Genomic DNA, 18053 nt, shown 5'->3' on the forward strand with positions numbered 1-18053 from the left:
TCATCTGCAAACAGTGAGAGTTTTACTTCTTCTTTTCCCATTTGGATTCCTTTTATTTCTTTTTCTGCTCTGATTGCTGTGGCCAAAACTTCCAAAACTATGTTGAATAGTAATGGTGAAAGTGGGCACCCTTGTCTTGTTCCTGACTTTAGAGGAAATGCTTTCAATTTTTCACCATTGAGGATAATGTTTGCTGTGGGTCTGTCATATATAGCTTTTATTATTGTTGAGGTATGTTCCTTCTATTCCTGCTTTCTGGAGAGGTTTTTTTTTTTTTTTTTTTTTTTTTTAATCATAAATGGATGTTGAGTTTTGTCAAAGGCTTTCTCTGCATCTATTGAGATAATCATATGTTGTTTTTTTTTTTCAATTTGGGTTATTGGTCTTTTTAATTGTAGAAAAACATTTTATATTTGGATATTACCCCTTATCAGATATAAGATTTGGAAACGTTATCTCCCATCTCATAGGTTTTTTTTTTTTCAACAGTGTTTCTTAAGTTTTTTTAGTACACTGGTTTCTCATCTTCATTTTGTCTATTTTGTCTACTTTTATTTTTTGTTTCAGTGCTTTTGTTATCATTTTCACTACATTAAATCAACAAGAAGAGTCAACAGTTGTATATGCACACCAAATGTAGGAGCACCAAAAACAAAACATACACTAAGAAACATGAAGGGAATAATTTAAACTAATACAATAACACTAGGGGGTTTAACCACTGAATTCAATCAATGGAAAATCACACAGACAGAAAATCAATATGGAAATACTGTCCTACATGACACTTTGGACATATGGATTTAGTGGAAATATACAGAATATTTTATTCAAAAACAGAAGAATACATCTTGTCAGGTGCATGTGGAATGTTTTTCCAGGATAGATCACATACGAGGCCTGCTAAACAACTCCCATTAACTTTAACATAATTAAAATTATATCAAGAATTTTTTCTTATCATGGAAGCATGAAGAGAAACAGACGACAAGAAAAAAACAACAAAAACCAAAAACACATAAACAATATGCTCTTAAAAAACAAATGGGTGATTAAATTAATCGAAGAGGAAATTTTTAAAAATATGGAGTTAAATGAAAAGGAAGATGAGACTATTCAAAATCTATGGGATTCAACTAATGGAGTTCTATGAGAGAAGTTTACAGTGATAAAAGCCTACTTCAGAAAATAAAAATATCAAATAAAAAATCAAATTTCACAACTAAGGGGGCTAGGAAAAGAGAAAAAACAAAATCCAAATTTACTGGAAGGAATGAAATAATACAGATCAGCCCCAAAACAAAAGGGACTAAAAAACAATAGAAGAGATCAATGAGACTAAGAACTGGTTCTTTTAATAGATAAAGAAAAGTAATAAATGTGTAGCTAGACTCACTATGAAAAAAGACAGAGGGCCCAAGTAAGTAAAATTGGATGGGAAAAGAAAATACAAGGAACACCACAGAAATACAAAAGATTATAAGAGATTATTAGTAACTATTTTATGTCAATAAAACAGAAGATCTAGAAGAAGTGAATAAAAACTGTACAAGCCCTCAAAACTTAATTAGGAAAAAATAGAAAATATTATAAGTCCAATAATGAATAAGGAGATTTAATCAGTAATGAAAAATCACCCAGTAAAGAAAAGCCAAGGATCAGATGGCTTCAGGATGCATTCTAGAAAATATTAAAAATAATTAATGCCCAAAGTTCTCGAATTATTCCAAAACATTGAACAGGAGGGAACACTCCCATATTCATTGTACAAGGCCAGCACTAGTCTAATACGAAAACAAGATAAGGCCACTACAGGAAAAGAAAACTAGAGCTCTATATCTGATAAATATAGATTGAAAAGTTCTCAATACAGCATTAGGAAACTGAATTCAATAGCAATTAAAATGATTGATCATATACCATTGTCAAATAGGATTAATCCACGGGATGCAAGAATGTTTCAACATACACAATCAATCAAAGTGATAAAACACATTAACAAATGGAAGAGTAAAAATCATATGATCATCTCAATGGATGCAGAAAACACTTCTACCAAAACTAACTATGAGTTTGTGATAAAAACTCTCAACAAAGTAGATATAGAGGGAACATGTAAGTGAAGTGAAAGTCACTCAGTCGTGTCCGACTCTTTGTGAGCCCAGGGACTATACAGTCCGTGGAATTCTCCAGGCTAGGATACTGGAGTGGGTAGCCTTTCCCTTCTGCAGGGGATCATCCCAACTCAGGAATCGAACCCAGGTCTTCTACATGGCGGGCAGTTTCTTTACCAGCTGAGCCACAAGCAAAGCCTATACAAACCATACGTATGTAAGAAACCCACAGTCAGCATCACACCCAGTGGTGAAAAGTTCCAAACTTTTCAACAGGATGGGAGTGCCAACTCTTGCCATTTGCATTCAACATAGTACTGCAAGTCCTAGCCACAGCAATCAAACAAGAAAAAGACAAAAAGGATCCTAATTGGAAAGGAAGAAGTAAAACTGTCACTGTTTGCAGATGACATGATACTATATAAAGTAAATCTTCCGTTCAGTTCAGTTCTCGCTCAGTCGTGTCCAACTCTTTGTCATCCCATGAATCACAGCCCCCAAAGATAAAGTCTGACACTGTCTTCACTGTTTCCTCATCTATTTCCCATGAAGTGATGGGACCAGATGCCATGATCTTCATTTTCTGAATGTTAAGCTTTAAGCCAATTTTTTCACTCTCCTCTTTCACTTTCATCAAGAGGCTTTTTAGTTCCTCTTCACTTTCTGCCATAAGGGTGGTGTCATCTGCATATCTGAGGTTACTGATATTTCTGCCGGCAATCTTGATTCCAGCTTGTGCTTCTTCCAGCCTAGGGTTTCTCATGATGTACTCTGCATATAAGTTAAATAAGCAGGGTGACAATATACAGCCTTGACGTACTCCTTTTCCTATTTAGAACTAGAGTGTTGTTCCATGTCCAGTTCTAACTGTTGCTTAAACACTACCAAAAAGCTTTTACGGCTTAAGAAATGAATTCCGTAAGTTTCTCTAAAAGAATGAATATACAGAAATCCTTATGCTGCACTTAGTCTTTCAGTCGTGTCCGACTCTTTGTGATCCCATGTACTGTAGCTCACCAGGCTCCTCCACCCATGGGATTTTCCAGGCAAGAATACTGGAATGGGTTGCCATTTCCTTCTCCAGGACAGAAATAATTACCTACACATTAATAAATACCTGCTAAAAAAAGAAATTAGCAAGACTATCCTGTTTATAATTACATCAGAAAATATAAAATACCTAGGAATATATCTGAACAAAGAGGTAAAAGACTTGTACTCTGAAAAATGAAAAACAGTGATGAAAGAAATGGAAAACACAAATGGGGAGATATATATCATACAATTCATATGAAAATGCCAATGGAATTTTCCACAGAGCTAAAGTGAATAATGATAAGATTTCCTTGGTGGTCCAGTGGCTAAGACTTCATCTTCCACTGCAGGCTGCAAGGGTTCTATCTCTCGCAGGAAACTAAGATTCCACATGCTGTGTGGTACAGCCAAAAAAGGCGGGGTGGGCTCAAAAGACTATTTATAGCCAACACAATCTTAAGAAAGAAAAGCAAAAATGAAAGCATCACATTCCCTGATTTTAAACTATACTACAAAGCGACAGTAGTGAAAAAAGTATAATACTGGTACAAAAACAGACATATATTAATTGAACAAATTAGAGAGCCCAGAAATAAACTCATCCTTAAACAGTCTAATGCTCTATGGTGAAGGACCCAAGAATACACAATTTGGAAAAAGACAGAGGCTTCAATAAGTGATACTGAGAAAACTAAACAGGTATAGGTAAAAGAGTGAATCTGAACCACATTCTTACTTTATGTAAAAATTCACAAAATAGGTTAAAGTTTTAAAGGTAAGTCCTGAAACCATTCCATGAAATCAAAAGACACTTACCCCTTGGAAGGAAAGTTATGACCAACCTAGATAGCATATTAAAAAGCAGAGACATTACTTTGTCAACAAAGATCCATCTGGTAAAGGTTATGTTTTTCCAGTAGTCATGTATGGATGTGAGAGTTGAATTGTGAAGAAAGCTGAGCACAGAAGAATTGATGCTTTTGAACTGTGGTGTTGTAGAAGACTCTTGAGACTCCCTTGGACTGCAAGGAGATCCAACCAGTCCATCCTAAAGGAGATCAGTCCTGGGTGTTCATTGGAAGGACTGATGCTGAAGCTGAAACTCCAATACTTTGGCCACCTGATGAGAAGAGCTGACTCATTGGAAAAGACCCTGATGCTGGGAAAGATTGAAGGCGGGAAGAGAAGGGGATGACAGAGGATAAGATGGTTGGATGGCACCACCGACTCAATGGACATGAGTTTGGGTAAACTCCGGGAGTTGGTAATGGGCAGGGAGGCCTGGTGTGCTGCGGTTCGTGAGGTCTCAAAGGGTCCGACACGACTGAGTGACTGAACTGAACTGAAACCATTAATCTCCGAGAAGAAACATAGGCAGTATGTTCTTTCGCATCTCAGTTAGCAATATTTTTTGGACATACTTCCTCAAGCAATGGAAATGAAAGCAAAAATAAACAAATAGTGTTACAGGAAAGCAAAAAAACTTTTGTACAATGAAGAAAATCATCAACAAAATGAAATAGCAAACTAATGAGTGAGAAAGATATTTGCAAGTGATATGTTTGATAAGACTTTAATATCCAAAACACATGAAGAAATCTACAACAACTATAAATTAAAAACTAAACCACCCAATTAAAATGGACAGAGGAATGGATTAGACATTTTCCAAAGATGCAGATGGCTACAGGCATTTAAAAAGATGTTCAATATCACTTGTCATCAGATATCTAAACCAAATTTCAATATTACTTCATACCTGTTCAAACAATTATCTTCTGAAAGACAACAAATGACAATCATTGGCAAGTATGTGGAGAAAAAGGAACCCTGAGGAACTGTTGGTGGGATTGAAATTTGTTGTGGCCACTGTACAGAAGGGTATGGAGTTTCCTCAAAAAATAGAAAAGAGAACTGCTATGTGATCCAAGAATTTCACTTCTGGGTATTTATCTGAAGAAAAGAATAAACCTAATTTAAAAAAATGTACACATTTCAATTTTTTTTTCAGCATTCTTAACAATAGTCAGGATAAGAAAATAACCTAAGTGTCCATTGAGAGATGGATGGATAAAAAAAATGTAATATACACTTGTATATACACAGAGGCACAAACAAAATGGAATGAAACCCAACCATACAGTAAGGAAAGCCCGCTATTTGGTACCACATTGATGGAATTAGAGGGTATTACCCTAACTGAACAGACAGGGAAAGTAAATGCCATATGAATTTACTTACATGTGCAATTTAAAAAGCAATGAAAAAAAATAACAAAGCTGAAGAAGACTCACAGACACAGAGAACAAATTGCTAGTTGCCAGAAGAGAGGATGTTGAAGGGGATAAACATGTGAAGGAATGTAGAGGTATAAACCTTACGTATATAATAAATAAACCACTGGTGTGTCATACACAGCATAACGAAAGTGGTTAGTAGTATTTTAAAACTTTGTAAGGGGTCAGATGGCTATTAGACTTACTGAAGTGATCATTTCATAATGTATGTGAATGTCAAATCACTATTCAGTACACCAGAAAATAACATCGTATTAATCATAAACTATCAGTTCAGTTAAGACGCTCAGTCGTGTCCAACTGTTTGCGACTCCATGGACTGCAGCATGCCAGCCTTCCAGGTCCATCACCAACTCCCTGAGTTCACCCAAACTCATATCCGTTGAGTCGGTGATGCCGCACAACCATCTCATCCTCTGTTGTCCCTTTCTCCTCCTGACTTCAATCTTTCCCAGCATCAGGGTCTTTTCCAAGCAGTCCATTTTTCACATCAGGTGGCCAAAGTATTGGAGTTTCAGCTTCAGCATCAGTCCTTCCAATGAATATTCAGGACTGATTTCCTTTAGGATGGACTGGTTGGATCTCCTTGCTGTCCAAGGCACACTCAGAAATCTTCTCCAACACCACAGTTCAACAGTATCAATTCTTTGGTGTTCAGCTTCTTTAGGTCTAACTTTCCCACCCATACCTCACTACTGGAAAAACCATAGCTTTAACTAGACAGACCTTTGTTGGTCTCTGCTTTTTCATATGCTGTCTAGATTGGTCCTAGCTTTCTTCCAAGGAGCAAGTGTCTTTTAATTTCATGGCTGCAGTGATTCTGGAGCCAAAGAAAATAAAGTCTCTCACTGTTTTCATTGTTTCCCCACTATTTGCCATGGAGTGATGGGACCAGCGAAAAAGCAAGAGAGTTCCAGAAAAACATCTATTTCTGCTTGATTGACTATGCCAAAGCCTTTGACTGTGTGGATCACAATAAACTATAGAAAATTCTGAAAGAGATGGGCATATCAGACTACCTAACCTGCCTCTTAAGAAACCTATATGAGGGTCAGGAATAAACAGTTAGAAATGGACATGGAACAACAGACTGGTTTCAAATTGGGAAAGGAGTACCTCAAGGCTGTATATTGTCACCCTGATTATTTAACTTATATGCAGGGTACACCATGAAAAACGCTGGGCTGGAGGAAGCCCAAACAGGAATCAAGATTGCCAGGAGAAACATCAATAACCTCAGATATGCAGATGACACCACCCTTACGGCAGAGTGAAGAGGAACTAAAAAGCCTCTTGATGAAAGTGAAAGAGGAGAGTGAAAAAGTTGGTTTAAAGCTCAACATTCAGAAAACAAAGATCATGACATCCAGTGCCCTCATTTCATGGAAAATAGATGGGGAAACAGTGGAAACAGTATCAGACTTTATTTTTCTTGGTATTCCCATCTCTCTAAGAATTTTCCACAGTTTGTGTGACCCACACAGTCAAAGGATTTGGCATAGTCAATAAAGCAGAAGTAGATGCTTTTCCGGAACTCTATTGTTTTTTTGATGATCCAACACAAGTTGGAATTTTGATCTCTGGTTCCTCTGCCTTTTCTAAATCCAGCTTGAACATCTACAGGTTCACAGTTCACGTACAGTTGAAGCCTGGCTTGGAGAATTTTGAGCATTACTTTGCTAGCGTGTGAGATGAGGGCAATTGTGTAGTAGTTAGAACATTTTTCAGCATTACCTTTCTTTGGGGTGGGAATTAAAACTGACCTTTTTGAGTTTTCCAAATTTGCTGACACATTGAGTACAGCATTTTCACAGCATCATCTTTTAGGATTTGAAATAGCTCAACTGGATTTCCATCACCTCCACTAGCTTTGTTCCTAATGATGTATCCTAAGGCCCACTTGACTTTGCATTCCAGGATGTCTGCCTCTACATGAGTGATCACACCATCGTGATTATCTGCGTCATGAAGATCTTTTTTGTATAGTTCTTCTGTATATGCTTGCCACCTCTTCTTAATATCTTCTGCTTCTGTTAGGTTCATACCATTTCCGTCCTTTACTGAGCCCATCTTTGCATGAAATGGTCCCTTGGTATCTCTAATTTCCTTGAAGAGATCTCTAGTCTTTTCCATTCTATTGTTACCCCCTATTTCTTTGCATTGATCACTGAGGAAGGCTTTCTGATCTCTCCTTGCTATTCTTAGGAACTCTACATTCAAGTGGGTATATCTTTCCTTTTCTCCTTTGCCTTTAGCCTTTCTTCTTTTCACAGATATTTGTAAGGCCTCCTCAGACAACCATTTTGTCTTTTTGCATTTCTTTTTCTTGGGGATTATTTTGGTGACTGCCTCTTCTACAATGTCACAAACCTCCATCCTTCAGGCACTCTATCAGATCTCATCCCTTCAATCTATTTGTCACTTCCACTGTATAATTGTAATGGATTTGATTTAGGTGATACCCAAATAGTCTGGAGGTTTTCCCTACTTTCTTCGATTTAAGTCTGAATTTGGCAATGAGTTCATGTCCTGAGACACAGTCAGCTCTTGGTGTTCCTTTTGCTGGCTGTATAGAGATTCTCCATATTTGGCTGCAAAGAATATAATCAATCTGATTTCAGTACTGACCATCTGGTGATGTCCATGTGTAGAGTCTTCTCTTGTGTTGTTGGAAGAGGGTGTTTGCCATGACCAGTGCGTTCTTTGGCAAAACTCTACTAGCCTTTGCCCTGCTTCATGCTGTACTCCAAGGCCAAATTTGCCTGTTACTCTAGGTATCTCTTGATGTCCTACTTTTGCATTCCAGTCCCCTTTAATGAAAAGGACATCTATTTTGGCTGTTAGTTCTAGAAGGTCTTGTAGGTCTTCATAGAAGCTCTCTACTTCAGCCTCGTCAGCATTACTGGTTGGGGCATAGACTTGGATTACTGTGTTAATGAATGGTTTGCCTTGGAAACTAACAGAGATCATTCTGTCATTTCTGAGATTGCATCCAAGTACTGAATTTCAGACTCTTTATTTGACTATGATGGCTACTCCTTTTCTTCTAAGGGATTCTTGCCCACAGTAATAGATATAATGGTCATCTGAGTTAAATTCACCCATTCCAGTCCATTTTAGTTCACTGATTCCTAAAATGTTGATGTTCACTCTTGCCATCTTCTGTTTGACCACTTTTAATTTACCTTGATTAATGGACCTAACTTCCCAGGTTCCTATGCAATATTGCCCTTTACAGCATCAGACTTCACTTCCATCACCAGTACATCCACAACTGGGTGTTGTTTTCTGCTTTGGCTTCATCTTTTCATTCTTTCTGGAATTATTTCTCCACCAATCTCCAGTAGCATATTGGGCACCTTCTGACCTGGAGAGTTCATCTTTCAGTGTCCCATCCTTTTGCCTTTTCATACCGTTCATAGAGTTCTCAAGGCATGAGTACTGAAGTGCTTTCCCAGTTACTTCCCCAGTGGACCATGTTTTGTCAGAACCCTATGATTGTGGCTTTCATCTGTCTGCCCTCTGAAGGAGAAGGTTGTCCTTCTTTTATTCTAAACATATTTTTCCCCTCCTACTATCTTGCTGGAGCTTCTCCTTTGCCCTTGGATGTGGGGTATCTGTTTTTGGTGAGATCCAACATTCTCCTGTTGACGGTTGTTCAGCAGTGAGCTGTAATTTTAGCACATCCTTCTACTCCATCATCTTGAAACAGCCACCAACTATACTACAACTTAAAAACTCTTCATGTAGCAACATCAACTATACTGAAACTTAAAAACTATTTATGTGGCAAGACTCACCTGAGATAACGGACATAAATAAAACACCTTAGATAATGGCTGGTATATAAGAGACGATTGATGGATAAATATTCATTGTGGCCTGATAACTGATCATTCCAAAGAGAAATTAAATCTTTAAACTTTGTTCCTTGGTATTTCACCACAATTAAATATGAATGACCTAGTTTTAAATAGCAATAATAATTAAAATAATAATTTAAATACATGGCCAAAGTGTCCCCCTTGTGACTTTGATGTCAGTAGAAATAGTCTGGGCTTGAATGACTCAGATTTGACAAACAGTATCTCTCACAGAATAGAGAGGAGGGGGTCTGATGAAAAATCTTTGTTCCTGTTAGAGCAGAAGCTCTCTTGGGCTCCTGTTCAACCACCCTAAGGGCATGGATAACATTGCCTTGAACTCCAGTCATAGCATTCACATTTCTCATCTAGGATAGGAAAAATGAAGTATTCATGTTTGTATTTTATGTTTATATATTTATAGAAAAAAAAATCACCGCATCATACCTACTCATGGAATTCACCACAATCCAAGATAGATAAATATTTTTACCTAAATGTCATTGTCATTCTGCCCACTCCCAAATCTTGTTCTCCAAAGGTAATCATTATCATGACTCTATAAGTCAATGCCATTCATTCTTTTTCTTAATTTACTTATTTTTAATTGGTGAATAATTGCTTTACAGCTATCTATTCTTGATTCAGTTTTTACATAATGAACAAATTGATTGAAAATAGAACACACCATGTCAAAGCATGTCCAAAGGACTTGGAAAAAAAGAAGGAGGATGGGGAGGGCGAGAGGCAGGAGGAGGAGGAAAAGAACCTGAAAAAATGAAGATTTCTTTTACTGACATCCCAATCGAAACTGCAGTGTTGTCAAATATCTAATAGAAAAATAACTAAATTCGACTACCTAAAAATACTTTGAAAACTTATAAGAACTCATTGGCAGTAGGAAACCCAAATGAAAATAAAAGGCATAGATTTAACACACTATCAGAATAAGAAAGGATGAGGAAAACAGACTCCTACTACTGGTTGTGATTCATTCAGTTCAGTTCAGTTCAGTCTCTCAGTCATGTCTGACTCTTTGCAACCCCATGGACTGCAACACCACAGGGTTCGCTGTCCATCACCAACTCCTGAAGCTTGCTCAAACTCATGTCCATTTTTAAACCCACCTTGAACACCTGGGAGTCCTCAGCTGAGGGGGAAAAAAGTGTCTTATGCGTCTTTTGATTCAAGAATCCACATCTAGATATACACATTAGAGGTAGGGTAGGGGCGGGGGGCGGGAAGATCCATTACATAACATACTTTATTGAAAAAAACAAAGAAAAAGTGAGTAAATTAGTGTCTTTCTAAAGATGTGTTCGCAAGCAGTTAGGCTATATTTTCATGTTTAAAGCAATTTAAATAACTAAACTAGAAAATGGAAGGTTTGGGAAAGGTGATCAAGATCTATACAGAGTACATTTCGACATAAAGTTGGACAGAGGGCATACTCCTAAGATAGGGAAATGAAGGTATATATTGCTGACCTTGCCAGGTGAAAGCAAGCTCCCTTACTACCCTCCTGTGTCAGTCACCAGGACCACCACACTAATTAACAAATCTCTAGGAAAACACTCTTCCTTGCCTCTACCTGGCTTCTGGAGACTCCTTGGCACTCCTTCCCCTGCTGCTGCATCACTCCAAACTCTGTCCCATCTTTACATGCCCACCGCCCTGGGTCTTGTCTCTGTATCATTTCCTCTTCTTAGAAGGACACCAGTCTTTGGATGTGCTGCTGCTGCTGCTAAGTCGCTTCAGTCATGTCCGACTCTGCACTACCCCATAGACGGCAGCCCACCAGGCTCCCGGGTCCCTGGGATTCTCCAGGCAAGAACACTGGAGTGGATTGCCATTTCCTTCTCCATGCATGCAAGTGAAAAGTGAAAGTGAAATTGCTCAGTCGTGTCCGACTCTTAGCGAATCCATGGACTGCAGCCCACCAGGCTCCTCCATCCATGGGATTTTCCAGGCAAGAGTACTGGAGTGGGGCACCGTTGCCTTCTCCTCTTTGGATGTGGGGTCCACCTAATGCAGCATGGGGCTTCCCAGGTGGCTCAGTGGTAAAGAACCTGCCTGCAATGTAGGAGACGTGGATTTGATCTCTGGATCGGGAAGATCCCCTGGAGAAAGAAATGGCAACCCACTCCAGTATTCTTGCCTGGGAAATCCAGTGGACAGAGGAGCAGAGGGGGCTACAGTTCATGGGGTCACAAAAGACTTGGACATGACTGAGCAACTTAACAACAATGAGCATGACCTCCTTCTAATAATTCATTAAAAAAAAAAAAAAAAACCTTAGTTCAGTGATATTTTATGAGTTTCAAGAGAATTTATATTCTGCAGTTGTGATCACAATGTTCTATCTATGCCCAGTAGGTCCGTTTAGCTAATATTTTGAACCAATTCTAACATGTGACTACAATTTTTCTGTTTCTTTTGTTAGTTACTGAATGAGATGAAAATCAACCATGATGGATGTTTTTCATTTCTTCTTAACTCTGTCAGTTTCTACTATGTATATTTAAAATCATATTAGTCACATAAAATTTAAACTTTCCAGATATGCACTTGGATTGAACATTTTCCATAATAAACATCTCTTTATAAGCATTTTTTCTCCTGAAATCCTTTTTGTCTAATGATTATTGAGATATAGCTGCCTTCTTCTTATTTTTAGAATATTTATGATACTACTTTTTCTGCTTTTACTTTCATACTTTCTGTATTTTAATGTTACACACATATCACCTTTATACTTTGGTTTTGGATTTCTGTCCAGGATTTAAATGTTTTGTTTTTGCAGACACATTTACTCAACCTGCACTGAAGGAAGGGCCACAGTGTGACTTAGAGAGGGCTGTGTCATTTCCACAGGCACAGGATCCTGCACATCACCCTTCATCACACCAACATACCAGGATGAAGCAGAGGAAGAAGGCAGGCTGTGGGCCAGGAGGACACACTTGCAGTCCTGGGGAAGCCTTTCCAAAGAGGGCCACTGGGTCGCTCTAAGTTAACTTGCTTCCCATTGGATGAACCCCAGTACTCCTGGAGGGAGATCGGGCTTCCTGTCTCCTCTGTTTGGGCTGAGAGGTATCAGAGGAAGTTTGGCCACAGGACTGCATCTTCCTGGGACCCGGGGAGTTGGGAGTCCCAGTGCACTTAGAGGCCAAGTAACAGCTAATTGGCCATTTGAGGCCAAGAGTCCCAGCTGCACCACACGGAGAGCATCTTCCCAGTAGAGTGACCTAAAGATGCAGATGCCCTGAATACTAGCCAGCTCAGGGGACAGGACAAGGAGGAACAGGTGAGTTGAGTCCATCCCACTTCCTGCTTGTACCAAGACTAAAGACCCAAGAGTTTCCTGCATCAACTTGGAGTACCTGGCCTGCCTCTCACTGTGACCGGAGGTGCCTTCCTCTGAAACCTTTCCAATCACACTTCATTGCACAGAAAGCTAGACCTGAACAGGCTGGAGAGTCCTCTGTACCAACTCATTATCATCAACACAGCCCTGGGTCAGGAGCCCTGTCGACCCTGGGAGCAAAAGGTCCTTGGTGAGTCACGCCCCTTCTGACATCACAGGAGAAGTTCAGTCTTCACTTAGCAGCGTGTGGGTAAGCATCACTGATAGATGAGTCCTGAGAGCCTGAAGCCTGATCAACACTCTCCCCCCACCTATTACTATGAGCCAGGGTCAGTTATGGCAGGGGTCCGAAATTTAAGCGGTCTCATATAAATGCGGGCTTTAATCTAATTCCTGAGATTCTATATTTCTGACAATCTCCAGGTGATGCTGGTGCTGTAGGAGCAACAAGTTTACCTGAAGGACTCAAGTGTAGTTAATACAAATGGAGGCTTACAGACATCAGTAGACTTTTTGCTTTATCTGGGAAGGTACATCTCAGGCTCAGCTCACAAGTAGGTTTACTGAAGTTGCAACCATAAGCCCATTGAGTCATTTCAATAACTCAAGGCAATGTGTGAGTTTGTTTTCTCAGAAACCAAGCTCGGTTTCTGAGGTAAACATGTCAATCTCTACTCATGGGCTTCCTCAGACATCCTAGGAGTCACTGTTGTGATGATCAAAGGCCCCTGAGGTGGACAAACTGTCCTGGAAACAGAACAGAAACCCCAGGGGACATAGAAGCAAGACAGCTGGCCTGGGGTGGTGGGGAGAAGATGGTCACTGTGGTCACAGTGAATCTATTGTGAGTATGGCCAGGGAGTGAACAGAATGGACAGCAAAAGCTTGACCATGATGACTGCGACTGTTTGCACAGGACAGAGGTGGGAGGCAAGGGTCGGTGACCATGGAGTGTAAGGCAGACCACCAACTCTGCTCTTAGCACCAGCTTCAAACACATATTATATTAAACCCTGCCTGAGCATCCAGGCCAGACTGTCCCCTCTGCCATCATGTGAGAGTTGGAGTCAAGTCTGCCAGAAGAGGAAAACTGGACAACCTACATGGTCATCTACATTCTGTTTTGTTGGAAAGAATGAACTCTCTCAGACCACCTTCTAAGAAAACTTAAGGTTGAGGGAACTTCAGGGTCATCAGTCCTCTATAGGCACCACTGACCACCCATCCTCTGCCCACACACCCCCACTCCCAGGCTAGCACTGTGATGCTGCTGGTGTGACCTCTAGAAAACATGAAAGAGCTCTAAAATTGTCTTCCACCCTCTTATTAATCCTCTTTGTCTTCCTAGGAGGCACTATGGCTCTGTATCCATCTTCCTTCACCACTCCTTCTCATTTAGGATAGATCTTCCCCCAAGAATTCGTCTGGCCATTACGGAGCTGGTTCCCATGTCCCACGTGAGTGTAGTGGTCAGCTCTGCTCAGGAAAGTGCTAGGCTGTGACAGGGACAGGAAGAAGCACCTTATGGAAGATCCAAAGGATGCAGATGTGACAGTGTTGAAAGTGAAAGTATCAGTCGCTGAGTCGTGTCTGACCCTTTGTGACCCCATAGACTGTAGCCTGCCAGGCTCCTCTGTCCATGGAATTCTCCAGGCAAGAATGCTGGAGTGGGTAGCCATTCCCTCCTCCAGGGGATCTTCCTGAACCAGGGATTGTACGCAGGTCTCCTACATTGCAGGCAGATTCCTTACTGTCTGAGCCACCAATGTTAATGGTTCCCATTGTTCAAAGTAATCAAGCCCTCGTGGTGTGCCAAGGAGCCAGATGCATGGAGTAAGGACAAAGAGATGACATAACCATGTGCTGAATGTGTGAAAGTGTCTATCTTGCTCCGTCTGTGGCCATAGAGCTGGGCTGTCCCCTGTGCACAGATTGTCCAGTATCTGGACATTGCAAGAAAGAACCTTTAAAATATCAAAGATGCAGAGATCTCTAACAATGGTTGCCATCAAGGTCCCAGCTCGGTGACAAAGATGCCAAGTTAAATCTCAGGGCCTGCAGGAGAGACAGGCAAAGCACCACACTAGCCTGGTGATGGCAGGGCCCTGATATGCTTGTAGACTAGCCTGGGGATAGAACTATCATTGAGTAACATCCTGATGGCAAGACGTGTTTAACACTTTCTGAAATTAAAGAATGAGTTAAAAAAAAAAAAAAAAGGGAAAGTGAAGTCACTCAGTCATGTCTGACTCTGCGACCCCATGGACTACAGCCTACCAGGCTCCTCCATCCATAGCATTTTCCAGGCAAGAATACTGGAGTCGGGCGCCATTTCCTTCAGGGGCAAAAATGCAGGATAAGATATCAGAGAAGGTTCAGAAATGGCACAGCTCAGGATCAAACCCATGGGAAGGGAGAACATGTCCTTTAAAGCAAGGACAAGGAGATGGAAGCCATTCTTACACAGTAGACTCTCAGCTTGACGTGACCCCTGGAACCATCTCACAGCAAACACTCGGAGTCTCCCACAGAGTGAGTGTTTCAAGCATACTTTGTTGCTGTTTAGTGGCTTGGTTGTGTGTGACTCTTTGTGACCCCATGACTGTAAATCTCCAAGCTCCTCTGTCCATGAGTTCTCCCAGGTAAGAATACTGGAGTGGGTTGCCATTTCTTCTCCAGGGGATCTTCCCAACCCAGGGATTGAACCTGAATCTCCTGCATTGCAGGCAGTCTTTAACTCTCAGCCACCAAGGAAGCCCTCCAAGCACACTTAGATATTAGTAAATGAGAGGAAATGTTTGCCATTTCAGGTCAGTCTGAGTTCATCAGGAGATGAACAGACGAGCTGGTGGTCTGTTGGTCAGTGGACTGTAAGGCCTTGAAGTGTTTATGTTTTCCAAGAAAGTGTCCCCTTGTGACTTTGACCTGCTCCCTCTCACTGTGTCTCAGCTGCTCTCTGCTGTCTGCCGCTTGTTGTTCAGCTGAGAGCCATGTCACCCCAAGGCGATGGAAACCTCTCGGTGATGTCTTTGCTGGAGTTTGTGCTGGATGGATTTGAGGGTGGTCCACAGACCCAGGCCCTGCTCTTTGCTCTGTTCCTGGCCCTGTATGTGGTGGCCGTCCTGGGGAACATCACCATGATGGTGGTCATCACCCTGGATGCCCGTCTGCACTCTCCAATGTACTTCTTCCTTAAGAACCTCTCCTTTGTGGACCTGTGTTACTCATCTGTCATTGCCCCCAAGGCCCTGGTCAACTTCCTGTCCTCCTCCAAGGTCATCACCTTTGAGGGATGTATCATTCAATTTTTCTTTTTTGCCCTACTGGGCACCACAGAGGCATTACTCCTGGCCGTGATGGCCTATGACCGCTTCGTGGCTGTCTGCAGCCCCCTACACTACACCATCACCATGTGCCCCTCGGTGTGTGCCCGCCTGGTGCTGGTCTCCTACTGTGGAGGCTGCCTCAACTCCATCATGCAGGCCAGCTTCACATTCACTCTCCCATTCTGCAGCTCCAACCACATCAACCACTTCTTCTGTGATGTGCCGCCTCTGCTCAAGCTTGCCTGTGCTGACACTACGACCAACGAGCTGGTCATGTTTGGCCTCTGTGGCTTCTTCATCGTGGACACCACACTCGTGGTCCTCGTCTCCTATGGCTACATCACAGTGACCATCCTGAGGATGCGCTCAGGAGGAGGGAGACACAAGCTCTTCTCCACCTGTGGCTCCCACATGACAGCCGTATCCCTTTTTTATGGGACCCTTTTTGTCATGTATGCCCCACCGGGAGCTGTGGAGTCCATGGAGCAGGGCAAGGTGGTCTCTGTCATCTACACCCTGGTCATCCCGATGCTCAACCCCCTCATCTACAGTCTGAGAAACAAGGACGTGAAGGATGCCTTGTGGAGACTGGGGCAGAGACACACAGCCACGCGAAGGATGATAGCCAGAGAGACAGTGTCCTGAGAACAAGACAAGATGGCTTCATGGAAGGGACTGGATTTGGTTTGGAAATTCATGCCCTATTTATCTAACCCACTCTTTCATCCAGTGTTACATTCTACTGTTTATGAAGCAATGATGCTCCACAAACTGCAAGTGTGAGAAATAAAGATAGATAAGGCTTCTTCATTCCCCCTAGAGAATTAATGACCCATGTTACCCAAGACCTTAGTCTTGAAATCTGAAAAGCACAGTGGGCAGAGTGATTAGCAGAGTCTTTGAAACAGCATGCGTGTCCCAAGTTCAACTTCCTCTGGGGCAGGTATTAAATGACGCAAACTCTGATGCCTCTTTTTCCTTCATTTCTAAATCTATGTAATTATGTGCTCAGCAATCTCCCTGGACCACCTAGAAGAGGGCCTAGGACACTTGGCCTTGCCCCTTTCCTGGTGGTGGGCTGGGTCACCAGAGCCAATTAAGAGTTAGGAAGACCATGCTTGCCCACGATCCTGCATGTGCCTTCTCTTCTTCCACCTCTGCCTTCTGTTCACTGATGCTGCCACCCAACAAGGCAGCAGGGAGCACCTGTGCCCCTGCTTCAGAGGCTCCTAGTGCTCCCTGTCCTGGGTTCTCCCCTCAGACAGAGGCTGGGAGCCCTAGAGAGACAGCGTGGATACCCAAACTTCAACTGACACTTTATACCACCCAGCCTGGCAGGTGACACTTTCCCATTTGTGATCCTTCGTCAGCACAGACATCTCTGAATAAGGACGAAGGTCCTGGTAGCTGCAGCTGAGAGCAGGTGAGGAAAGGGAAGGTGCACTTTCTTGTAGAGAGCATAGCTCCTTGCTCTCTCTCACACTCCGTGGGAGCCTGGTCCCTTAAGCTTGAGCCGCATGTTCAGAGCTTCATCGTCATGCTCCATGGAATTCAACACACAGTCTGGACTCCGAACCCAGTGGCCTCCTTATGGCATCTTCTTTTGGAAGAGTCATCCACTCCCATGGTCACTACCAGGAGGTTCTCCTCTGGACACAAGGGTGGTCTGTCCCTAGTAGGGTCGGTCGGGACGGGCCCTGCCTCTCTGGTCACAGCTCTCCATCTTTTCTCTTTGCTCAGGAGGACCGTGGGGAGGGGCTCACACCCTGTCATCAGGCTGCCACTCACCGTTGCTCAGTTGGGACCTACTCAGAGGCCTCTACCCTATTCTTGTTCTCATTGTCTCATATTTGGGCTCCAAACTTAATTCTAAGTCTTCCATAAATTACTGTATTCTCTTGACATAATGATGCACGTCTTTGAAAAGTTCCCCTAGTTTTCAGGAGCAAGATGACATGTCTTATGATTGTTTCATGCTGTATTATTCTATCTCCTATTTTCCTTTCTTCCTCTCTTTTGTCTCCTCTCTCCTCCTCCTTTTCTCCCTTTCT

At 41.9% G+C, this 18053-nt stretch overlaps 1 protein-coding gene across 1 annotated transcript; it reads left to right on the top strand.

Moving 5' to 3' along the window:
• Positions 1 to 15666: 15666 nt before the first annotated feature.
• Positions 15667 to 16647, top strand: OR9S32 (olfactory receptor family 9 subfamily S member 32). Its single transcript, XM_002686601.2, has one exon. It carries the CDS (start codon positions 15667 to 15669, stop codon positions 16645 to 16647), a length of 981 nt encoding a protein of 326 aa, XP_002686647.2.
• The last annotated feature ends 1406 nt before the right edge of the window (positions 16648 to 18053 follow it).

The sequence above is a fragment of the Bos taurus genome, chromosome 3 (genome assembly GCF_002263795.3).
Source record: "Bos taurus isolate L1 Dominette 01449 registration number 42190680 breed Hereford chromosome 3, ARS-UCD2.0, whole genome shotgun sequence".
Lineage (NCBI taxonomy): Eukaryota > Metazoa > Chordata > Mammalia > Artiodactyla > Bovidae > Bos > Bos taurus.

What these genes read in the sequence shown, in the direction of transcription:
- OR9S32 (XM_002686601.2), top strand. Translation starts at nt 15,667, where the DNA reads ATGTCACCCCAAGGCGATGGAAACCTCTCGGTGATGTCTTTGCTGGAG.